At 47.5% G+C, this 25,677-nt stretch overlaps 1 protein-coding gene across 2 annotated transcripts; it reads left to right on the top strand.

Annotated features, from left to right (window-relative positions):
* Positions 1 to 4,085: 4,085 nt before the first annotated feature.
* On the top strand, positions 4,086 to 25,473 carry Medag (mesenteric estrogen-dependent adipogenesis). 2 transcript variants are annotated; one of them, NM_001398808.1, is made up of 5 exons: positions 4,086 to 4,537; positions 15,903 to 16,012; positions 21,223 to 21,335; positions 21,508 to 21,793; positions 24,198 to 25,473. In NM_001398808.1, the coding sequence occupies exons 1-5, from the start codon at positions 4,260 to 4,262 to the stop codon at positions 24,320 to 24,322; spliced, it is 912 nt and encodes a 303-aa protein (NP_001385737.1). In that variant the 5' UTR covers positions 4,086 to 4,259; the 3' UTR covers positions 24,323 to 25,473. The 2 variants fall into 2 exon arrangements, with proteins under 2 accessions (NP_001385737.1, NP_001385738.1); NM_001398809.1 differs by lacking the exon at positions 21,508 to 21,793.
* Positions 25,474 to 25,677: the final 204 nt, after the last annotated feature.

Here is a 25,677-nt window from a genome sequence, read left to right as displayed (position 1 = left end):
TCAGATGTCTAGGGATCCTTGGCTTTAGGGCTACCAGCAGAGGCAAAGGTTTGAACAGCTTCATCCATGAAAGGAGACATTGCCAAGGACAGAACCCAGAGACTCAGGAAAAAGAAAGGGTCTCAGCTGAGAGAAAACTACCAGCAAAAGGTAGGGGGTGGCACTGTATTGTGGTGGCTTTCAAATGCAGTGTGTGGGCCATCAGGTATTGAGCTCAGAAAACTCCACATGTAGGCGTCAAACACACACTTGTGTGACAGACACTGCTTAGAATGCTTTGCCTACAAATGCCACAGTGTGCGTGAGAAGAGACTGGGACACACGGGATTGAGGTGCTCGGGTTTCCCAGGACCTGACTGCGCCTGTGAACCCCGGTAATGAAGCAGCACAGCCTGAGCCCTCGGCTGTCTATATTCCTGCCCCGCCACTCCCTGGTCTCAAATCGAGCCAGATTTTAGAGGTGAGAAAACCTATTCTAGCTGACACAGTGAACAAACCTCCCAAGCCATCTGTTAATTCTAACAAAGCAGACTGATTACCCCTACAGCTTCTTCAGGAGTTGAGGGAGACGGGAACGGCGAGAACAAGGGTAGTCTGGGAGAGATCAGAGCAGGAAAATGTCTCCCAGGGTTGACGATCTGGAGGTCACTGACTATTTAGGTCAGTTTCAATGGTGCCATGGGGTGAGATGGCAGAGAAGGAATTTAGCCACCCTTCCTAGGGGATTGACCTTGAGAAAAATGGCTAACAAGGGAGGTGGGATAAAACAATATTTAAAGACTGTTTTATATAAGAGAGAGGAAGACTACAAATATTTGTATTCTGTCTTTCTTCCCCTCTCTCTCTCTCTCCCTTAGGTATGTGAGCATGTCTGCGAGAATTAGGAGCACATGTATTATGAGTACATGTATGCATGTGTGTGTGTGTGTGTGTGTGTGTGTGTGTGTGTGTGTGTAGGCCAAAGGTCAGTGCTGCTTGTCTTTCTTGATTGTCCTCCGCATTGTTTTTATGAGACAGGATTGCTCAGCGAACCCAGAACTCATCTATTTAACTAGGTTGTCTAGCCGATGAGCTCCACAGATCCACTTGTCTTTCCCCAGCCTCAGTGTGAGCCTCAGAGACATGTGCCTCTCTAGTCAGCCCAGATAGTATGTAGGTGTTGGGGATCTAAACTCAGATCCCCGTTCTTGTGTGCCAGGCACTTTTACTAAGCATCTTACCAGCCCCAGACACTTGTGGTCTGACAGAAAAAGATAGGTGTGAAAGAGTGGTGGTGTGAACTGATCTGTGTGAGCGCTTGAATAGGGGTGGTGTGAATGAGCCTATGAGAACTTGAATGGTGGTGGTGTAACCTGGCCTGTGGGTGCTTGGATAGTGGTGGTGGGAACTTGTCTCTGAGAGCTTGGTGGATTTGAGTTAAGGTCTCTGTATCACTCGAGGTTGCGTCAAGGAATCGAACCAATAGAATGAATCCCTGGTACAGTGAGGAGGTATGATATTGGCTTATACAATATGGTTGGAGTAGAAAAAAATGGCTGATCATCTGCTAGTTGCTTAGGTCATGAAGCAGTGTGCCTCAGTAGTTCCAGTCTGGTGCCAGAGACCTAGAGGATTCCTGAGGAGTGTTGGTCTTCAGTCCATGTTGGAAGCCAGAAGAGCATTGCCCTTTTCTTTTTTTTTTTTTTTTTCTTTTTTTTTTTTTTTTTGGTTCTTTTTTTCGGAGCTGGGGACCGAACCCAGGGCCTTGCGCTTCCTAGGTAAGCGCTCTACCACTGAGCTAAATCCCCAACCCCAGAAGAGCATTGTCCTTATATGGAAAGAAACAGCAGCAGTAGCAGCAGCTTATGGTAGATGGATTTACTAGCAAGAGTGAAAGACAAGCCAGTAAAAATAGGCAAAGCCTTCTTTCTTCCATGTTCCTTCATCTTTATGGCTATCAGAAGCACTGCCCATCTTTGGGATGGGTCTCCCCACGTTGATTGAAACAATCAAATAATCCCCAACAAACATACTCACAATCCAACCTGATAGAGATAATTCATCATTGAGGATTATCTATTCAGGTGATTCTAGGTTGTGTGAAGTTGACAATCAAAGCTGACCATCACAGGCACTGAACAGGACCACTTAAAGCTCTGAGGCTGAAAGACCCCTCCTGTGCCTTGATGACATCACTATTACCCAAGTATGGGCACATGAGGATGGCAAGATCTTCAGGCTGTCCCCTCTTATCTATATGTCCCCTCCTCCATGTCTGCTCTTGTATAAACAAGATTTCACATTTCTATTGTGTTCTATTGTGAACCTATTTATAATCTAAACAATTCAAATGCATATAGTTGTGGGATATGCTTCACCAGTACTAAAGACTCAAACAGTGAGAACGATCCTTTGGAAAACAATTACATCCTGTCATAGTTGATAGTTATTTTTTATCAATGTGACATGAACCCAGAGACACCTGGGAAGAGAGAACCTCCTATGAAGACATGCCTCTATTACACTAGCTTGTGGCTGCATCTCTGAGGACCTTTTCTTTGTTGTTAATTGATGTAGAAGGGCCAAGCCCACTGTGGGTGGTACAATTCCCTAGGCAGGTGAGCCTGGGTTTTGGTTATAGCAGCAGATAGCCAACAAGGACGTACATGTATCCAGAGCCTTGCATAGTCTCATGTCACTTATCCCAGTAATTCGATTTCTGAGAGATGAGTGCAGAAAAGAGGGAAGTGTAAAGATGGGTTGTTGTTCATAGTAAGGGAAAACAAAGTGATTTTAATGTTGCCGGAAAGAAAAGTCTAGACAAAGAAGAGTGCATTCCTTTGATGGAAAATAGCATAGTGGTTTGAAACAGTTTACAAAGACAATGCTATTTGAAACAACATGCTTTGACTGTCAAATGAAGCAAGCGGAATAAAAGTCCTACAATCCTAGGTACTGGAGAGACAGTTCGGTGGTTATGAGGTGTGTATATATACACTCAGGCAAACATTCATACACACACACACACAAAGTAAAAATAACTTAAAACCTTTAAAAGTAAATGGCAAAGGTGAAATGTAGCAGAAAGGCTTCTGTTTGATTCAATTAAACCCAGGCACTATAACGGCTCTCAGAGACAAATTGAAGATAGACTGAATTTTACTCCTCAGCGCTGACCGGAGTCTCATGCCAGTTTACGGAGAGCAGAGACTCAGGCGATGTAATTGCTGGGAAACGTGCTCGCTCCCCTGTTACACTACAAGTTGGATGATAACAGGGGTTGCCGTTATCCACCCACATTCTCAGAACTTAACTTATTCTTCATCTCCTATTAGATAGTCTGGATATAGTCATTTAATTAGATCGAAAGGAATGGTCTTTTCAGCCCTCGGGAGACGTGTGAACACGTAGCTAGAGCGCTCAAATATTTATAAACCGAGCGAGTGAACAGATTCTGCGACTAGGGAGTTGAGCCCACTGGGAAGGTCTGCTAGGGGACTTCCGGCTTGAAGCCAAGCACAAAGCTTTCAAGGGGCCACCGGGCAGCGAAAGCAAGAGGGTCAAGGGTTGGAATGCAAGGCGGGATACAGGAAAGCCTTGTGGGAGAGTGGCAAGCCTTCATGGAAGGATGCTGGGTGGGAACCCGCGCCAGGAAATGCTGAGAGAAGGAAAAGCCGGGTCATCTAGGTGTAGGTGGAGGAAGCAGAAGACAGACTGGGCATAGGGTGGGAGATTTAGACAAGGATGCACCTCCCAGCCTGAGCTCTGACAGCATCCGAGCCCCAGGTGGAGAAGAGGTCAGGAACACTGGCTGGCTGTGTGGCACCTGAGGGCATAATGGGCGCTGAGCCAGGCCTGGGCATCTGTCGTGGGCTGGATGCTGCACCAGGCAGTGTGAACCAGGCAGGGAGGGCCCCGCGCGGGGGCTGAGTGTCTGACCCTGGTGGGATGACTAAGTTAGTCTTGGCTGTGAGCAGGCGAGGTGGGAGCATGCCAAGTTATGAAACACTGATTGCTCTGCTGAAGTGAAGGCATCTGGGGTCCTGCCTGGGGGCCGGAGGGGCGTGCCTCGTGCCTGATAAAAGGGGCTGAGCAGCGCGGGGACAGCTTTCTCCGTGTCCTGCTGCAGCGCTCCTCGAAGGTGGGCAACCTTCAGGGTGACAAGAGGGTTCCTGAGCTACTACTGAACGCAGCCCAAGGCAGCCCAGGACAGACCACAGATTTAATTCTCCCACTTGGCGACCTTCAGGGTAGAAAGGGGACAGAGCCATAGCTTGAGTATGGCCACTGCAGCGTGCGAGCCTGTGGCCAGACCCAGCCTAACCTCCATTTCGTCCGGGGAGCTGCGCAGCCTGTGGACGTGCGACTGCGAGCTGGCCCTGCTGCCCCTGTCGCAGCTGCTCCGCCTACAGCCTGGTGCCTTCCAACTGCGCGGTGAGCAGCTCCTGGTGCCCGGGCCCGGGGAACCTGCGGCCGCACGGGGAGGCTTCAACGTCTTCGGTGATGGCCTAGTGCGCCTAGATGGCCAGCTCTATCGCCTCAGCAGTTACATCAAGAGGTAGGTGACCTCCCGGTGCGCTCTAACCTGTAGCAAATCCTCTACCTGGCTGCTGCCCCCTCTTCAGGAAACTGGGACCTGGAGGTGGAGACTGACTTCCTGCCTGCTGGAACGCTCTTTCCCCCTCTGAAGCGGCTAAGTAGGGCGTTTTGCGGAGCGTGTAGAGAGGACAGGGTGGGAAGCACACTGGGCCCCACCCAACAAGCCTAGCTGGTGGAGATTTTTTCCATTCTGCCCTTTAACTAGGTCGGATGAGCTCAGTGTGCAGGCACACCCCTCCGGGGATGTCTTGGATGTGGATCGTCACACCTGGCTCTAGTTCTGAGCATGAATAACTTTACTCTGCTGAAGCACGGAGAAAGTTCATTTTCCCAGAGTAATTGCGCTCTCGGTGTTTCTTAAATCAAACAACCAGAGTGAAGAAGAAAAAAAAGCCCCCCAAAGCCCAAACTAGAGCCATGTTGGCTCTACAGCTTGGGCAGAAATAAGGGCAAAGGTGCCTTCCTGGTTTGCTGCAGAGTATGGTGAGACACCGGCCTTTATCCAATAGTCGTCAGGAACTGTGGTGGCCAAGGCGACTCAGACACTCGTTGATAGGCTTGAAGCTGGCAAGGTTGTAGAGGCAGGTTTTGATCTCAGTGGCACATGCAGGGTTCCATTTGGCTGGGTCACCCCGGAGGAAGAGGGTACACAGCCCTCGTACATGTACAATAGGGTACTCAGTGCCCCGGAACCAAGTGGGTCTGGAGTCTGAGCGATCCACGGCTGGCCAGATGTGAAGATAGGATGTATTTACCACTGGGCTAGGGTGGGGTCAAAGGGCTAAACACTGCCGGTGCATTCTTCCAACTGCACGCAGGTAGGACACTCAAGACGGTATAAGTTTTGAATGTCTGAGAAAACATTCCCTACGGAGGATTTCTCTATGGTAGGGAAATATAAAAAAAAAAATGCTGATTTGTAAGAGGAGGGCATTGGGAAGAGCTAAGTTAGAAACCAGGTTTGGGCTGGGAAGATGGATCATTGCCCAAAATGGGAGGACTTGAGTTTAGATTCCTAGCTCCCGTGCCAAAGTGTCTCTGTGCACTAGGGGCATGGAGACAGGACTTGCTGGCCTCCAAGTGGTCCCTAAACTGGCATGCTCCAGGTTTAGTGAGAGGACCCATTTGAAATTAATAAGGAGGACACACACACACACACACACACACAAAGCTATGATTACAATGTCCTTCAGTGAGCTGAAGTCAGAGGTAAGGTGTTTGATAGAATCAGAGCCCCCAGTCTTAGCATATGATACTGGAAATTTTGGAATAGATTTGAGGCTTGCCATTAAATTTTTATATAAGTAAATGAAAACCAGCAGCAGTTCCTGGGCAAGTTAGAGTGTAGTCATAGGGCTGGGTGACATAGACCAGGGAGCAATGAATTTCCATACACACTAGCTTCTCCTCACGTACACCATCATGTGAGGGCTTTCATACCCCAGGGAAACAAAGGCTCCACTGAGAAAGATTTGAACAGTGGAATTAGCAATGTGTCTTCTTGTGTGGGGGTCCTGCCACGGTAGGAGGCAGCTTTTATTACTGTGTGGGCAGCCTGGAGAGTGGCTGGGAAGGAGTCGAGTCTGACTGGAGAGTGCTTTCTAGGTGGAGGGCTGGGATGCGAAAGCACTCTGAACTTAGCCACATCGAGATTCTTCTGCTCTGTTCTGCAAGATGGATGGCTCCAGTGGCATTGACTCTGGAGATAGCATTACCAGTGGCACAGGTCTGACTGGATGTTTCCAGATTCTTGGAATATATATATATATATATATATATATATATATGGTGGGAAAGCAGTGAGGCTTTGTTGTTTTGAAAATTCATTTTTTACTATACATTTAGTTGTGGTAGGTGCGTGTACTTGAATGTGGATGTGTGTACGTGTGAGTACAGACACGTACTGAGCCATCTCTCCAGCCCCAGGACAATTTTACTGGAGGCAAAGCAATAGTACTAATTAGACAGGAATCTACTGGCAAGAGTGACAACAGGCCACTAGAGTGAAGATATCCAAGGCCCATATTGCCTCGGGCTTCTTTATGTGATTGAAAGAAAGAGGAAGCTGGAGGAGAAGGCATAGTAGGTCTGTTTTGTTCAATCCACTTGGATTGTGAAAGCCGTCGCTCACTGCACAGGCCCCTTTCCGTGTAGAGTCTGATTATAACCATCCCAACCGTGTCGGCAGTGCACGGGCATAAGGTGGATAGTAGAGGGTTCTCTCATTTTTAGAGGGCACAGTTTGCTTTATTGTGAATGTACCCAAGACTAGTTCAGGTAGATTGTCACCCCCTCCCACTCCTGACTGGCTTGACTGCCATATAATTTAATAGAATTTAAGTTTGATGGTTGTTAAATGGGACTGGGGGTATTCTGTTTCGTGTGTGTGTGTGTGTGTGTGTGTGTGTGTGTGTGTGGTATGTGTGGTGTGTGTGGTGTGTGTGGTGTGTGTGTGTGTGGTATGTGTGGTGTGTGTGGTGTGTGTGGTGTGTGTGTGTGTGGTGTGTGTGGTGTGTGTGTGTGTGTGGTATGTGTGGTGTGTGTGGTGTGTGTGGTGTGTGTGTGTGTGTGTGTGGTGTGTGTGGTGTGTGTGGTGTGTGTGTGTGTGTGGTATGTGTGTGGTGTGTGTGGTGTGTGTATGGTATGTGTGTGGTGTGTGTGTGTGTGTGTGTGGTGTGTGTGTGGTATGTGGTGTGTGTGTGTGTCTGTTGCAAGCAGCTCCATGCACGGTATCCTAGGTTGTAACAGGTTGCTCGGTGCATTGTTCTGCTGTGTGTCTGTGGTTTTCAGACGAGGATCTCAAGCGGCTGAGTGCAATACTTGAAGAGGAAGGGTGCATGTCCCAAGAACTGTGGCCCGTTTGTCTGTCTCTATAGCATAAACTGCTTCTGTCAACATATGTACCACAGCTAAATCCTATCTGTCTGCCTGTCCATCCATCTGTCCATTGGTCCATCTCTCTATCCATCTGTCCATCTGTCTGTCCATCCATCCATCCACCCATCCATCCATCCATCCGTCCATCCACCCATCCCTCCCTCCTTCCAGTTTGATATTATTGGGATATTACTGTGGCCTAGGAGACGCCAATTTTTAATGTCCCTGGCACAGTGCTCGAGTTGGATTTTCTTAAACCCAGGCATCTGGTGTAGAGGAGCAGCCTGGCTTCCTCATGTCAGGCACCTGCAGGGTCTGCTTGTCCACAGTACAAACCCCACATTTGTCATGAGTCAGAGTCTAGAGGGGATGGACCCTGGTAAGTTTTCATCTCTTAGCCTTAGCCGTGGGGCAACATCTGTCCAAAAGCAGTTGCCAGGAAAGTTAGGGATCGCAAAAGGCGGGTGGAGGGTCTGAAGCACTGTGGAGCACTGGGCCTTTGGGGACTGTGCACTGACCTTCCCAGAGACGTTAGTGGATTCTCAGTGTCCCTTCAGGAGAGATGCCTGGATAAGAACCCTTACTGTATTAATCATTAGGCTTCATCTCCCGTGATGCGCAGTTTGGGTGTGGAATATGTCCACACCGTAATCAAGATGCAGGGTCTCAAGTGTGTTCTATTTCTTTCCTGGGATCCTTTCCCAAGAATCCCCAAATACTGAGAGCCATTTCCCTTGACATTCAAATGAGTCCCTCTCTGAAGGTATCTATCCTCTGTTCTCGGGGGTTTCCCCAATACTTAAACTTCTAAACACAACACTAAGGAAACTACAGAAACCAAGCCCTTCCTGATTAGTGGTGGCCATAAAAGTCCTCTAAAAATCAGCTCTTAAAATACTTGTCCTGGGGCTGGGGATTTAGCTCAGTGGTAGAGCGCTTACCTAGGAAGCGCAAGGCCCTGGGTTCGGTCCCCAGCTCCGAAAAAAAGAACCAAAAAAAAAAAATACTTGTCCTGTCCACTATGTCCATAGCAGCCTTATTTATAATAGCCAGAAGCTCAAAAGAACCCAGATGTCCTTCAACAGAGGAATGGATACAGAAAATGTGGTACATCTACACAATGGAGTAATACTCAGGTATTAAAAAACAATGACTTCATGAAGTTCATAGGCAAATGGATGGAACTAGAAAATATCCTGAGTGAGGTAACCCAACACAAAAAAACACACATGGGTATGCACTCACTGATAAGTGGCTATTAGCCCAAAAGCTCGGATTACCCAAGATACAACCCACAGACCACATGAAACTCAAGAAGGATGACCAAAGTGCGGATGCTTCAGTCCTTCTTAGAAGGGGGAACAAAAATACTCACAGAAGGAAATATAGAGATAACATATGGAGCAGAGACTGAAGGAATGGTCATCTAGAGACTGCCCCTCCTGGGGATCCAGTCCATATACATATAGCCACCAAACCCAGACACTATTGCTGATGCCAAGAAGTGCATGCTGACAGGAGCCTGATATAGCTGTCTCCTGAGAGGCTCTGCCAGAGCCTGACAAATATAGAGGCGGACGCTCGCAGCCAACCACTGAACTGAACACAGGGTCCCCAATGGAGGAGGTAGGGAAGGAACTGAAGGAGCTGAAGGGGTTTGCAACCCCACAAGGAGGACAACAATATCAACCAACCAGACGCCCCAGGGCTCCCAGGTTCTAAACCAGCATCCCAAGAATACACAGGGATGGACCCATGGCTCCAGCCTCATATGTAGCAGAGGATGGCCTTGTTGAGCATCAAAGGAGGAGAAGCCCTTGTTCCTGTCAAGGCTCAATGCCCCAGTGTAGGGGAATGTTAGGGTCAGCAGGGAGAGGGAGTGGTTCGATGGGTGGGTGAGGGAACACCCTCATAGAAGCAGGGGGGAGATAGCAGGTTTCTGGAGGGAAAACCAGGAAAGGGGATAACATTTGAAAAGTAAATATGCAATAAAAGGAAAAATTAAATATGAATCATAAAAAATACTTGCCTTATCTGTGGTGTTGATAATCAAAACTTTACCATCATCACCGTCACCACCACCATCATCACCATCATCATTTTTTTTTTAAGTTCAAGATTTCTATCCATGTCATATCTAAAGCCTGCTTGGGACACTACCCGTACATAGTTAGTGGTTGTTAGCATTTCCTCTAGGCTCTGTCCGGCAGTTACCTAGCAACATCTAGGTACGCCTGTATAAAAAGAACTCTGTCTCTGTCTCTCTACCTATTCTCTCTGTCTTCCCCACGTGTTCCCTATTGGCCTCTCCCCTTCTCTCCCTCTCCCTCTCCCTCTCCCTCTCCCTTCCCCTCTCCTCTCCCTCCCCCCTTCCCCCTTTCACTTCTCACAACAAAGCTTTAGATTAGGTCTGTATCGTGGCTTGATTTCTCAGAAAGAACACTTTGGCATGGACCCGCCAGTGCACATCCTTCCACCGCACTACCCACTCTGTTTTATAAAGCACATCAGTGGTTACTAAGTGACCTGAAAGGCCAACCCACACTGACTATCTCACATGCACACACACGTACACATGCATATGCACACATACACACATGCAAGCGCGCGCGTGCAACACACACACGCACACACGCACACACGCACACACGCATGCACGCACGCACACACATGCACATGCACACACATGTACACACATGCACACATGCACATACCACTGTCTTCCTGCTAGGATGCAGCCTATTAATGACACGCAGTGGCAAACATGACCTTGAATTTCGCCCATGTATTGCAACTTGGTATGGAAGGGGCTGCTGGGAAATTTAAAATAAAACAGGAAGGGTGTCTACAAATATTAACTTAACTCCCCAGAAGGGTGCAAAGTATTTTGCCAGTGTCATCTTGTGAAATGTTACAACGTGGGCATAAATAAAGGATTGTTTAATTTTTATGATGGGAAAATGAGGATTAGTAATGAACTACGCAGGCGCGCGGGAATGAATCAGCTGAGCTGTGGTTTTAAGGAGCGTTGTCTGACGAGGCCTGTGTTTTCAGGGAACTGCCTCAAACAGGGAGTGATTCTGCCTTCCAAAGGCCAGTGGCAGCTTCTCGCAGATCCAGAAGCCTCAAATAAATAACTGGGTCCCTAGCCGTCCTTCACATTGAATATAGAACAGCCTTTTAAAAGTGCAGAGATTTTAAAGGAAGAGATGATAGAACCCGCCCCTATCTGCAGTCAATTAGCTGGGAGACGAGCAGCAGCCATACCCTCCCCAGGGGGCCCTGTGGGGTAGAATGCTGGGGAATTATGGGTAGGCTTACCCACTCTCCAGTGAGAAGTGCGAGCCCCCTGCAGGGTTGCCATTCCCAGTGGCAGCTTGCAGGTCTCTGCTAGCTTGGGCTCTGTCTTGAGACCCCACCTCTTCCTCCTGTCTCAGACATAGAAACCGATGTGTGCAGTCTTTCTTCAGAACACAGCAAACTGTGGTCTGGGTGGGATCCAGTCTAGAGGAAGTGTGTGTGAGCCTGAGTGGCATTTCCTTACCTTCTGTATAACTCAGTTCCCATGGCTGAGAATAATAACAGCACGAGAATAATAATTGCCATATAAAATAAAAACAAAATGGGGATGGCTTAGTGAGGACTGGAATTTTATTCCTAACAACTGAGTCAGGCAGCTCACAACTGCCTGGAACTCCAGCTCTGGCGTATCTGGCGCCCCCTTCTGGCCTCTGTGAGCACTGCACTCACATGCGCAGACTCACCCACAGAAACACTTGCACCCATTATTAAAAATAAAACCAGGGGTTGGGGATTTAGTTCAGTGGTAGAGCGCTTGCCTAGCAAGCGCAAGGCCCTGGGTTCGGTCCCCAGCTCCGAAAAAAAGAAAAGAAAAATAAATAAATAAATAAATAAAACCTTTAAAATAAAATTATCACCCCAGTCTTAAAGCATTGCTGTATCAGAATTTAAGTTGATGAAGTCCGGAAGAAACAAATACTGTCAGGTATTGAGCCTTGTCAGATGTTAGTTTTTGTATTGTTACTAAGTAACCCCATAAGCCGCCTTTGTGTGTATTTGATCCAGTCACCCTCTAGTGGGAAGCTGCTAGCCTTCTTCTCCTAATGATGAAAATGAGGATGAGCAAAGTTAAAAAGCCTGAGAGATCATAGCTCAGGAGCTCTAATGCTTCTGCCTCACTGGCTCCCTTCCTGGCTCTGTTCCCTCAGAGCCTCGCTCTGACGTAAACCACACTCTGTCTGCTTGCTATTCTCAGCACACCTGGTCTCTGAATGGCTGTCTGTCTCCCTTCTGACATCCAGCCACTCATCCTGCCTCACCCCTGCCAGCTACTGCAGTCCTCTTACTCCTTGCCAACCTCCCTGGGTATGTCTGATGTGACAGAACAGTCTCTTACCCATACCTACCTCGCCTCAGTAGGTGACTAGTTCCTGGTCCTTGTTCTCTTTTAGTTACATACCCACGATGTATAACAGTGGAATTCAGATCTGTGAATATGGAGACCATGTTTCTCCCCTGATGTCTCTGTGTGTGAATGATAGGCCAGCTTTTAAGTCTGGACGGTGGGGTACACTTTCCCACAGGTTTAGATTTTAATCCAGAACATGATGGCTCTACCAAGAGGTCACATCCAAAGACCATCTAGGTTTGTGTGAACTGGCTGGAATACAGACACACCTTTAATCCCAGGAGACAGAGGCAAGCAGATCCCTGAGTTCAAGGCCAGCCTGGTATGAGCAAGTTTCAGGTAAAGAAAAGTTTATGTCCAAACATGGTGGTACACGGCTTTTATCCCAAACAGTGAAAGAATAACTAGATGTTTTAAGGAAGCCGTTGTGTTTGAAAATGACTTCTAATTGAGCAGCAGACAAAGCGATGAATCAGAAAGAGGTTTGGCAGAATAGAATACACCCAACCCTCACGAGAAGGAAGAAGAAAAGGAAGCCACTGATGGGGCAGTGGGAAGGGGGTCTTGGGGAGAGAGGGAGGGAGGGAATAGGAGGGGGGAGGGAGAGAGAGAGGAAGAAGAAGAAGAAGAAGAAGAAGAAGAAGAAGAAGAAGAAGAAGAAGAAGAAGAAGAAGAAGAAGAAGAAGAGAGGAGAGGAGAGGAGAGGAGAGGAGAGGAGAGGAGAGGAGAGGAGAGACAGTTTTACCAGAGAGTTTTACAGAGACAGGTTGAAGAGAGAAGAAGCTAGACACAGGGAAAGACAGAATAAGTCAGAGGCTGAGAGAGAAGCCAGCCTCTGATTGAATCAATCAGCTTGGAGAGGAGTTTGAGTCAGAAGAACTGAGTTGACCCGTCAGCCAGAATTCAGAAAGACCTAGAAACGGTGAGCTCATTCAACAGTAAGTCTCAGAGGCTGGAAACCTTCCAGGCCTAGATAAGATTGTACGGAGGCTAGAAGCTTCCAGGACTAGGCCCAGGTTAGCAGACAGAGGCAGTGAGCCTCAGAGATGACAGTTACTATAGGAGAACAGAAGCTACTTTAACACACAGGTGTCTCTCAAACTGTTGACAACTTAACGTTCAAGTTTCTGGGGCTCTTGATAAAAACAGAGATTCTGGTTGGATGAAACTGGTCAGGGGCTTGAGTTCTGGATTTGGACGCACCATGCTGATGCTCTTGGACCAGGGACCACGCCTATTGCAGGATGAAATATTTGCGTTTTATCTGACTCTCAGATGCACCACGTAGGTCTTGGTGGCGAAGCTATTTTCCTCCCCGTCTTTGTTTTATCAAAATCTACCTCACAGTGGGTCGCAGAGAGCTATGGCCCAGGTTCAAGGTTAGCTGTGGCTCACGGTCACAGTGTGCTTTGGTTCCGAAATGGAGTTCACACATCGCTGAGCTGGGACAAGAATTAGATCTTATTTTGAAACACTGCTTTCTCTGACATTGTCCTGCCCTCTGACGTTTGTTCTGAGGCCAGGCATAGAACATTAGAGCCTAAAAGTAAACTGTGGGACAGGGTAAAAGGAACAATTGAGAGTTAAAAGGACTTGCTATATAAAAGTAACCTTGAAGTCATTTACATTTTACCATCCCCCATGATCATTTTAGCAAATACAATAAGTATTCAGGGCAGAGAGGTGATATTTTTGTTACTAATCCATAATAACCGGTCCCTAATGTCATCCAGTAAGACACTCTGAAGTAAAAGCGTCAACTCGAGTGTTAGAAACTGAGACAACCATGGAAATGAATGAACAGACGCCTGATCTTTTCTGAACTGTAATGATTTCTGTCTTCAAGCTTTTAATAATAATAATAATTTTCAAGTAAACATCCACACTTATTTCATTGGAATTTTGAGGTGTTTGACAAAAGGAGCATGGCTGAGGACTGGGGACGGAAGAATGAATGACTTAGAATCGTGTCCTTCACCCAGTCTGGCTTCCCTTCATTCAAGTGAACTGTGGTTGATGTCGGTCAAAACTGAAAGCCCCGGATTTCAATCAATCGTAACATTTTAAACAGCACACCACCGAAACCCAAAGGTTGCGGTCTCTTGTCCTGCTCCTTCCCACTCCAGCATGTGACACATCCCCTGTCCTGAGTAAACTGGCTGTAGATGCAACCATTTTGTCATCCATTAGCCTTGTACCATTTCAGCGCCACAGTCTAGTGTACAGATGTGCACAGATGTGGCGTCATCCAATGAGCATCTTCTGGATGGATAAGAAAAGACCCTTGGGGTTCTTATTTGTGGCCAGGTTAAATATACGGAATATCTCTTTTCTATAAATTATGCTGTCAAAATTTTCTGACGGGTAGTGTTTGCACACCAGCTCCCAACCCCCACCTGGGGTTGGATGGCCCCTTTAAGTGACCTCTGACTCATCAGAGTCAGGAGAGTTATGCTGTACCTGCTTTTACTGTTCAGTTCCATTGAACTCACACTGCAAAGTTTGTGATCACGTGTAGTTCACACACAGACTCCAGATGTGACTCCCTGATGCCTCTTTCCTGACTCCGTCCAGCCAAGGCGCTCTAAGTGCTTTGGCGCTGCCTAAGGCCTTCCACGGAATTCTAAGGGACCACTTGTTCTCCCAGATGATTCCTTCTGACTTGACATTTCCATCCTTTTACCTTGCAATGTGGGTTTGTTGGAAGACAGTTTGCTGATGGCACAACCCAGTGATGTCTCCAGTCAGATGTTCACCGATCTTACAGGGAGAAGGAAATGTTGTGATCTTGTGTCATCAGAAGAGTGTGTGAAATGGCTACTGTGGGGGCTCCATTGCACACAAACACTAGGCGCTTCCTCCAGAGGGCAGCCAGCAGGACAGGGGAGAAGGAACCGCCCTGCGGAAGGTGGTGAATTTGCTAAATGAATGGGTGGATCCTAGGTCTCTCTTTCTCTCTCTCTCTCTCTCTCTCTCTCTCTCTCTCTCTCTCTCTCTCTTTCTGTGTCTCTCTCTCTGTCTCCCTGTCCCTTTCTGTCTCTCTGTCTCTCTCTGTCTCTGTCTCTCTCTTGTGTCTCTGTCTCTCTCTGTCTTTCTCTGTCTCTCTGTCTTTCTCTGTCTCTGTCTCTCTCTGTCTCTCTGTCCCCGCCCCGTCCCCCCCCCCCCCCCCGCCTGCTTCCTTCACCTCAGGATATAAAGCTCTCAGCACCAATCCTGTCTGCTTCCCACTATGATGCTGATGACAGACTAACACTCTGCAACTGTAAGCAAGATGAGGGAGGAGGGGACACCCTTGTAGTGACAGAAGAAGAGGGCAGGTATCACTGTCCACATCAACATCAAGAGGTGTGCACACCTGCATGCTGTGTGTGTATGTGTGTGTGTGTGTGTGTGTGTGTGAGAGAGAGAGAGAGAGACAGAGAGAGACAGAGAGAGACAGACAAACACAGAGACAGAGAGACAGAGACACAGAGAGATGTGGAGAGAGACAGAAAGAGACACAGAGAGAGACAAAGAACACAGAGAGTGGTAGAGCACAGGAGCGTGCACTGGAGAGAGAGACACGCAGAGGGAATGGGGAAATTTTTGTTCACTATTGGTGCAGGGGACTCAGGCTGTTGATATCTTCAGGTGAACTCTTTTGTCCACATGATTATGACATTGGTCTCCTCTGATAAAGGCTTCCCTCAAAGCCACACCTTGCTACCAGGCCATCCATAGAACTGTCAGCCAATCAGCAATGACCAGAGGTGATTTCCTCCTCATATGTATAAAATGTGGTATTCTTGGGGCTGGGGATTTAGCTCAGTGGTAGAGCGCTTGCCTAGGAAGCGCAAGGCCCTGGGTTCGGTCCCCAGCTCCGAAAAAAAAAAAATGTGGTATTCTCTATTAAGATACATTTCAGGAAACATGCCTGGAAGGCCATGGCTGAGATAGGTACATGTCCAGTCCGTAGGTCTCCTTCCTCACGTGAGAGTGGATGAACGCTCCATCTCCAGCTATTTCTGCTTTTTCACAGATACGTGGAATTGACCAACTACTGTGATTACAAAGACTACAGGGAAACGATACTGAGCAAACCCATGCTGTTCTTTGTTAACGTGCAGACCAAGAAGGACATCTCAAAAGGTAAGTGTGTGTGTGTGTGTGTGTGTGTGTGTGTGTGTGTGTGTGTGTGTGTGTCTGTGTGTGTGAGAGAGAGAGAGAGGGAGAGAGAGAGAGAGAGAGAGAGAGAGAGAGAGAGAGAGAGAGAGGGTAGATGTGAGATTATGGAGCATGACACATGCTGGCACAGCAAACCTAATGATGCAAACCACCTGTCTCTTCTGACTTCCTGTTCGGGCAGGAAGTGACCTGACACAGAGCCTTCAGAGGTTCAACTTCCTTTCTAGACAGGAAATGACCTGACATTTCGAGCCTTTTGGGTTGGGTGGGGAGACTGTCATGTACCACAAACATGTATCCCATAATAAACTGCTCCAGTGACCTCACAGGTCTGAGCAGCCAAATGTGATGTTTTGAACATGGAAGGAGGTACAACTGATAATTCTTTTTTTGTTTGTTTTTGTTTTTCTTTTGTTTTGTTCTGAAACAGGGTTTCTCTGTGTAACAGAGCCCTGGCTTTGTAGGCTAGGCTGGCTGGAACTCATAGAGATCTGCCTGCCTGCCTCTGCCTCCCAAGTGCTGGGATCAAAGGTACGCACCACCACACCCAGCTGATTGTTATTTTATCTATCACCATCTCTCCACCACCACCACCCCCCCCCCCAAGTTGATTTTGATTGGGAAATAAAGATGCCAACAGCTAATGGCTGGGCAGGTAGACTGAGATAGGAATTGGAGAGAGGAAGGAGGCAGAGATGGGGAAGAAGAAAGGCCAGTCCTAAAGACCCGTGAGACAAAGGGGAAGTGATCACACAGACCTGGGAAAGCAGAGATGAATCTTGATTTTAAAAGATGTTAATTCAGGGCTGGAGAGATGGTTCAGTGGTTAAGAGCACTGACTGCTCTTCCAGAGGTCCTGAGTTCAATTCCCAGCAACCACATGGTGGCTCACAACCATCTGTAATGGGATCTGATGCTCTCTTCTGGTATCTGAAGACAGCTACAGTGTACTCATCTATAATAAATAAATAAATACATAAATAAATAAATAAATAAATAAATCTTTAAAAAAAATAGTTAACTCAGGAGTAGCCAAGGGGAGTGTTTGCTAGCAGCAGGAAGAATTAGAAACACCCAGCTAGTCAAGGTATTTCAAAGTGTGTGTGTGTGTGTGTGTATGTGTGTGTGTGTGTGTGTCTTTCATTCTCGAATCCAGATAGCCCTTGGGCAGGTGTGACCTGTCGGAAGCACAGAGCCGTTAACTAGTCACCACTACAGGGAAGTTACTGGCAAAACGCCGATTAAATGAAATTGTAGAACTTGATTCTAGGTATTATTCTTCAAGTGACTGGCTCACTTCAGACAGACTCGCCCAAGCCTCCTGTCTCAGGGGCTTATTGGAGGGCTCTGTGCTCACCATCCATAACTCAGAGCACTCTGTTTGCAGGAGAGAGGGAGAGCACATTGAGCAGCCATACTGTGAGAGCATCCTAGGACCACAGGTACTCTGGTGTTGTGGTTTGCCCAGGAGTTATCTGTATTTTGATGCTAATTCCACTGCCCCAAGGACAGCTGCCTAGCCTTGTACTTAGGACTCACTTGACTTCACTACAACCTTCTCCCCACTTAATTTGTAAATTACAGGTGAGGGGCGGTTACAGGATAGAAGGAGGCTTGTGATTGGATGAGAAGGAAGGAAGGAAGGCGGGAGAGAAGTTTGAAGGAAGAGGAGGAGACTGCGATGGAAAGGAGAAAGAGACAGGAGGGAGAGGGAGAGAAGCTGTGGCAGGACAATATGGCGGGGGATGTTAAGATTCCACGCTGTACCTTTACAGGTTGTAACAAATGTTTTTAAGGGATGGACGTGTATCAATTACATCTTATCAATTGGGCCAAAGGTTATTGTGTTGTGTGTTCTTTCATGTAGCAATGTGAAAGAAAGTGTGTGGCAGTTGGTCTGGGCCGCCACAGAGTTGGGAAACCTGCCTTGGGATTTAGATAGGTAGAGAGACTGCTGCCAGGCTCAGAGAGAGGCCTTTGGCAGTGTGTTATGGGATAGATGGGTGAGACACTTTGCTGACTGAGAATTAAGATATCCAGCAGACATCTTGGGACACTGCTGTGTAGACCTAGTGGGGGATAAAAGACAACCATACTTTTTTATTTTTTATATTTTCACAACAACACTCTGGTTCTGCAATGGCCAGGAAGCCAACCAGGGTCTCTTCAGGATTGTAATTCACAAATGTGCAGCCCCCCACACCCACTCATTCCCTCAGGAGGAACTGAAAGAAAGAGTGATGCCGCTTGAGTTTAGCATTTTAATTAAAGTTCCATAAGTGATATGAGACGGGATCTGCGGGAGTCTCACAGATCATAGTTGCTTGACAATGTCTACAGGATGGGGTACCGGGTACCTGAGGAGGTATGGGAGCCCAACAGCCGGTCAACTTTAAGAAAAGCTAGGACGTGAAAAAGTTCTATAATATAAAAACAAAAGATGGCTAAGCTTATACGATGATAACTGTAACTAAGGCAACACGCCAGCTCTGCTGCTATTCTAGACAGCGTTTTATACAAATTAACAGTTACCATGTTCTCGAGACAAGTGCTACGTCGTCCAGAAGCCTGTCGTGGTGAACTCACAGATAAACAGGTCTGTACATGTGCAGGGGGCAACCTGCCTGGCTGTGAGAGAGGCTAGACGTAGGCGTTTCACAAGCCTTTGAAAGGTCTTGGTTGATTTGCATGAAATTCAATTCCAGGTACCAGCTAGCCTGCTTGCTTTATTTTATCTCTCATCTCAAATAGCATACAAGATGGCTAATATCTTAAGCTCCCTTTAAAACTTCAGAAGGAGGGGGGATGTGGGCAGGAAAACTAAAAGTGAGTTAGCTTAGTTTAAAATGCATCCGGGGCTGGAGAGATGACTCGGTAGGAAAGCTGTGCTTCCAGAGCGCCTGACTTCTATTCCCAGCACCCATGTGGTGTTGCAACCATCTGTAACTCCAGTTCTGGGTATACAATATCTACAATATCGTCTTTGGCCTCTGAGGGCACCAGGCATACAAGCAGGCAAAACATCCATACACATAAATGAAAAATGAATAAATCTTCCAGAAACTTCATCCCTTAAGACTGTAAACACTTGCCTTTGGCCCTCAGGGTTCACCCCAAAAGCAGTAGAATAGTCTCGGAATCACACAACAGCCGGTCCATGCCTTTAGACAGACTCTGACCTGCATGTCCCCCCCTCCTTGAGGACGCACTTGAGCAATGCGGGCATGATGCTGGGGAATGGAAGAGATGAGTAGGTAATAAGATTCTGGTATTTTTTATTTATTTATTTATTTTTGGTTCTTTTTTTCAGAGCTGGGGACCGAACCCAGGGCCTTGCGCTTCCTAGGCAAGCGCTCTACCACTGAGCTAAATCCCCAATCCCAGATTCCGGTATTTTTAAATGAGGAAACAATCTTCCCTTTGTTGAAATCCTATGTTGGGTAAGATCAGCGGGCAGACTCCGCTTCCAATGCCTTGGTGCTGGAAACTCCAGCCTGGAGCAGTGGGGACGCTTTAAAGAGCTTCTCCACCTTCCTAACGCCGTGACCCTTTAAGACAGTTCTTCATGCTGTGGGGAGCCCCAACCATAAACTGTTTGATAACTATAACTTTGCTATGGATATAAACAGTAATATATAATATGCAGGACATTTGATATGTGGTCCCTGGAGGGGTCATACCTCCCGGGTTGAGAATCTGGTTCAGAAGCTTAGGGAGCCTAAATTTCATCTCAGCACAGTGTGGAAGCAAGAGCTGATTTGAGCAAGCTGTCCTCTGATTTCTGCATACATGCCTTCCAGCGTACAAACACTGTCAATAAATGAATGTTAAAGTCAAAATTGCAGGCTGGAGAGATGGTTCAGGGGTTAGGAGAACTGACTGCTCTTCCAAAGGCCCTGAGTTCAGTTCCCAGCAACTACATGGTGGCTCACAACCATCTGTAATGGGATCTGATGCCCTCTTCTGGTGTATCTGAAGACATCGACAGTGTACTCATCATATATACATATATATATATATATATATATATATATAATTTTTTAATTATTTTAAAAGAATTACCAAAAGAACCTAGCACTGTTGCCTTCGCAATGAGGGCCAGTTCTTCCAGAGGCTGGTGGGGTAGAAAGCACAAGGAGGCTTCTTCCCTGGGTTCTGCTGGTTTTCTGCTTTGCTGAGGTGCTGATGAGAACTAGGCCGCTTTATAAATCCAGCGAGGGAGCATGAGAAGCCAGCCCCAGGGTGCTTCCCTTTCTTTTCCATACTGGAACACGCTATGGAGAGGGAGTTCTCACGCAAGGGGCTTCTGAAATCCAAGGTAGCTGATTCCCTAACCTGCTCTCACGGTGGCCCAGAGTGCCTTTCAAATTTGTAACGCTTCGGGGAACGTTTCTAGAAATCTCACTAGGCTCTGGAAGTATTATTGTATTAAATATTTATATCCCAGACCGGGGTTTCTACCGCGCCTTGGTTATTGACTTCCCGGATGAAAGACACACTCACAATCTTTATATTTACAGCAAGCCTCAAGCAGCACAAGAGCTGGGCAGCTGCCTGCCCTCTGTGCTGTTAGAATCTTCTTTCCTCTCGAAAACCCTGAGTTTTTTTTTTTTTTTTTTCTTTTTTTCGGAGCTGGGGACCGAACCCAGGGCCTTGCGCTTCCTAGGCAAGCGCTCTACCACTGAGCTAAGCCCCCAGCCCCGAAAACCCTGAGTTATTACTTACTATTCAGTGTATTCCACCTGGGTTACTCTTAGCTACAATTGGGCAGCCCTTGGGACCATGCTCTCTTGACCTTTAACCCATGGCGGCTCCTCCTTCCTCCTGTCCTGCACCTTCTTCACCTTCTGAACCCAAGCCCTCGAAACCTAAACCCCACCTATGTCCCTTCTGCCCAGCTATTGGCTGTTAGCACCTTTATTCACCAATCAGAATTAACTTGAGAGCAGGGTCGCACGGGCTACACGCAGACTCTTGGGGGCCCACACCTCGCATTACTGTAGACAGTAAAAGACAAATCCTCAACAGATAGGAGTCTGAGGAAGCGGGCAGGAAAGCGAATAGCTGCGTCACCGTCTTTCAAAGCGACTGCAGCCACGCCTCTGCGCATCGGAAGCAACACATTCATGTCACACAAACACCACTTTTTCTAACGTCTGCTTCCTGATTTCTAGAAAGGACCTACGCGTTTCTTGTGAACACAAGGCACCCCAAGATAAGAAGACAGATAGAGCAAGGGATGGACATGGTCATCTCCTCTGTCATTGGAGAAAGCTATAGACTTCAGGTGAGCTGGGGTTTCCGCGCAAGGGCTACCGCCCCACAAAGGGACCATGCGCCTTCCTCTTGGGCACCCGCCACGCTCTCTCAGGGTGTACCACTGTGGACATCGGGTGGCAGTTGTTTGTATCGTGCGCGCGATGGTTTGGTACCCATGTCAATAAACTTTTCTCTTTCAGTTTGATTTCCAGGAAGTAGTGAGGAATTTCTTCCCTCCAGGAACCATCATGTTGAATGGGGAGAATTTGAGTTTCACCTACGAATTCAAAGCGGATGCCCTGTTTGATTTCTTCTACTGGTTTGGGCTCAGCAATTCCACTGTAAAAGTGCATGGAAAGGTTCTGAACTTGACCAGTACGAACCCAGAAAAGAAAGAAACAATTAAGTTATTCCTGGAAAAAATGAGTGAACCTCTAATCCGAAGGAGTAGTTTCTCCGATCGGAAATTTAGTGTCACATCCAGAGGTACGTTGCAAACTCTCAGGGTGCAGGAAAAGTGGTTAGCCCCAAGTAAAAGCCAAGTGACCACAACTGAAATGCCAGAGGTCTGCCCCTTTACCAGAGAGAACAATGATATCCTGGCCTACACTTTTCATGCCAGTTCTTGGAAGGCAGAGGCCAGTTGATCTCTCTGAGTTCAAGGCCAGCCTAGTTTACACAGTAAGTTCCAGATAGTGAGTTAAAAACAAAAACAAAACCTGATACCAATTTGGGGAAGAAGGAGTAAGAGGCATTTGTTATCGTGAAGGAGGAGCTGGTCATAGTGGCATGCACCTGTATTCCAGCTGGTCATGGTGGCATGCACCTGTATTCCAGCTGGGCATGGGGACATGCACCTGTGTTCCAGCTGGGTATGGTGGCAAGCACCTGTGTTCCAGCTGGACATGGAGGCATGCACCTGTATTCCAGCTGGTCATGGTGGCATGCACCTGTATTCCAGCTGGGCATGGGGACATGCACCTGTGTTCCAGCTGGGTATGGTGGCAAGCACCTGTGTTCCAGCTGGACATGGAGGCATACACCTGTATTCCAGCTGGTCTAAGGCTGCAGCAAGGTTGTGACTGAAGGACAAGATGAATTCAGGAGTCTGAGGCCAGCCTAGGTAACACAGGAGGATCCTGTTTCAGATAAAAAGAAAAAGAGGTGAAAAGAAAGAAAAGAAAAAGGAAGATATGAGTTTTCTTGTAAGCTCCCTAAATTCTCTGATATAACAGTTATATGATACAGCCAAAGCAAAGAGTAACCTTAAATTATTAATTTAAGTGAAAAATTATTCATTTAAGTGACTTTCTACGCTCACTTCAGCACATGAGGTTTAAACTATCTTGGAAGAGGGCTGCCTCCCCCGTTACCTTCGCATGAACTCAGGACGACAGCTTGCATGCCTCAGTGGCTGTGGTCTCTGTCTTGGCAGCATATTCAGAAGGGTTCTTAGACTACGAGAATAACTCCTAGGAAGGTTTCATTTGACAAGCATGACATATGGTGGGCTCTCGGCTTTGAAATGCACGTGACTCAGGCAGATGGCTTCCTCCTCTGTGAGCCACTCTCTGAGGGTTAGCTAATCCAGCGGGCCCCAGAGCGCTTCCTGGATCAGGGCTCTGGTGGCTGTTTGCAGGAACTGCCAGCTCAGGGCACCCGTAGTGTCCTACAGAGGAGATGTCAATGGTCTGGATTAATTCTATTTAGTGGTAGTAATGTCTTCCTTTGTGTGCAGCAAAAGTCGGGCTTTTTCCCCCTGGAAATTATCTATGTTCTTCCCTCCATATCTCCCTCCATCCTCCCTCCTTCTCTCCCTCCGTTGTCAATGTCCTTCTCTTTCCCCCTTTCTCTTGCTTTTCTTTCTCCGAGTCTCTCCGTCTCTTCCCCCATTTCAGGCTCTGTTTCTCGAACCTCCCAAACCCTATCCTATTCTATATCTTAGCCTTCGTGGGTGGTCTCTCCTCGCTTTGGCTGCACCACTGGCCCCAGCATCCTAGCCTTCTCATTTTTGTTGTTGTTGTTGTTTTGTTTTGTTTTGTTTTCCATTGTGACTCACCCTCTGTCCTTGTGTCTGCTTAGGGTTTCCACTAGGGCACACAGGGTAAGATAGTGCCACATTCCCTAGAAAGTTTCCCGTGAGCCAGATCTGGAGCCTTCTCAGCTCCAGAGCTGAGGAGAGGACGCCCCCCTGGGAGTTGGCTGCCACTGCACACATAGCAACAGATGGCTAGGGACACCTGTTGCGCTGGCAGGTTGCCAAGCCTGGCGCGCAGCCCTTGGACCGACTGCCAACCTGGTTCTGTCCACTTCAGAAGCTGATCCCTAGCTGGAAATGTAACTCAGTGGAAGAGTGCTTGCCCTGGCATGTGAGAAGCCCTTGTTTTCATCCTCAGCCCCGCAAAATGAGTAAACCAGCCAACAGTCAGAATCTGACCCCTAACCCCTGACCCCTGACCCCTGACCCTGGCCTCTGTCTCAAGCATCTGTTTCCCAATACCTGCTGTTCTACCTCGAATCTCCAGCCCAATGGAAAGCAGTCGTAGCCCCGGATGCCCATCAACATTTTTGTTGTTGTTCGTTTGTGAAGAAGTCTCATTGTGTAGCCCTCCCTGGCTAGCCTGAAACATGCTATGTAGACCAGGCTGGCCTTGAACTCACAGAGATCAACCAACCTCCGGAATACTGGGATTAAAGGTGTGTACCATCATACCCAGCCAAGAGTAGCACAGATAAGCAAAAATCAGTGCCTTCTACTTAGTTTCCGAGTGTCCTATGGAAGCCAGGATTCTCTGTTAATTGCCAAAATGGCTGTTTGGATGAATTTCAGAGATGCTTTTTCTTTCCGTAGTGATGATAATAACGGATGCCTTATTTACTGTGTTTTTAGGTTCAATAGATGATGTTTTTAACTGCAACCTGTCACCCAGATCATCAGTTACAGAACCACTTTTGGCAGAATTCTCATTTCCAAGTGTTCTGGAATCTGAAGAGACATCCAGCCAATCTCTCTGACTGGTCTGAACATTCTGGGTGTTGTCCCATCGAGGTCTGTGGCAGACAGTGCGTTGAAGGGGGAAGAGGAAACGGGGTGGACGTGTCCATCCCGTTGCCAGCCTCTGGCCCTCCAAGGTTCTATAGAGGACACTTTTTCCCATTTCCCTAGGCACGGTGCCCTGGCAGGCCCAGTGGCTTCCATCAGGGGTATGATGATGGGATGGAAGGACTTTGTCTCTATGGTTTAGGGTGTCATTGACATTGAACACTTCTCTGAAGAATCGGAGGAATTCTCAGGGGCAAGCACCCATGAACTTTGCTTAGTACCCTGGCACTCTGGAGACCTTCACGGCAACCTCTGCGAGAGTCACCTGACTGGAATGTTCACCCGTGATACTCCCTGGACCCCAGAATGGTCCTTCCTCTGCCACCAGCAGCCCCAGCAAGCCTCGGGGTTAAGCTTTTCTCTTGCAAATGTGTTAGGTAAAGCCAGTACCAATATCTCTCTGGGAAACAAGTCTGATGTCCATTCTGCCAGTGGGATGAACATTCAAGATACTGGCTGCTGAGGAGGCCTCCCTGAAACATAAAGCCAGGCAGTGTGCCAATCAACCAGTGACAAGAGAGGCCCTCCTCCCTGCAGCTAACCTGGACCAGTTGGTGTTTGAAATGTGCTTTAGCAATCTTAACATGAGAAGAAAAGCCTGGGGGAACTAAGCCATTACCACCACGGGATACTGAACATCGGGGTGCTCTTCCCCCCGCCCCCCCACAACTCCAGCAGCATTGACTGAAGGGGAAGGAAATTATCCAATCTACATATTTTTGTTTGCATGAGTGGCTGGACATGGTGTCTGTAATTCTAGCACTCGGGGGTGAAGGCAGTAGAATGAGGAGTTCAAGACCATCCTTGTCTACATAGGGAGTTCAAGGCCGACTTGTTAGATGAATACAGAAGACTGATAAAACAAGCCCACATCATAGCACATGTGAATTCCCACGTAGATGCATAAGAAGGCAGATTTATGGACCCCTTGTAGCATCTTTTCCAAACTTTAAGAAAAATATTCCCATCCCACATGTTTCGATGGCGACGTTGATGGCCTGCCATTTGTACCCGAAATATTATCTAATACATATGCACAATTAAAACTTTCCTTAGCATTCAACTTGTAATTGATTTAACTTGTGGCCACCAAAGGTATGGGGTGGCCCCTTGAGGTTTGTGGGTGGCATGGTTGCTTTGGGGCACACTAATGACCGGAGGGGTTACAGCCACTACTTCAAGAAGGGACTTAGAGAGCAACTCCATGGAGTATTTGAGAAAGGAAATGAAGGTTGATAAGGAAAAAAAAGAGTGCCACTTCACCACA

Source organism: Rattus norvegicus, chromosome 12 (assembly GCF_036323735.1).
Source record: "Rattus norvegicus strain BN/NHsdMcwi chromosome 12, GRCr8, whole genome shotgun sequence".
In the NCBI taxonomy this organism is placed as follows: domain Eukaryota; kingdom Metazoa; phylum Chordata; class Mammalia; order Rodentia; family Muridae; genus Rattus; species Rattus norvegicus.
The sequence above is the reverse complement of the archived record's forward strand: the minus strand, read 5'-3'. Positions and strand labels throughout refer to the sequence as shown.

Excerpts from the sequence above, each read along its gene's own strand:
- Medag (NM_001398808.1), top strand. The coding sequence starts at position 4,260 with ATGGCCACTGCAGCGTGCGAGCCTGTGGCCAGACCCAGCCTAACCTCC. Across the intron at positions 16,013-21,222 it reads CAAGAAGGACATCTCAAAAG|AAAGGACCTACGCGTTTCTT; the intron begins GTAAGTGTGTGT and ends CCTGATTTCTAG. Across the intron at positions 21,336-21,507 it reads GAGAAAGCTATAGACTTCAG|TTTGATTTCCAGGAAGTAGT; the intron begins GTGAGCTGGGGT and ends TTTCTCTTTCAG.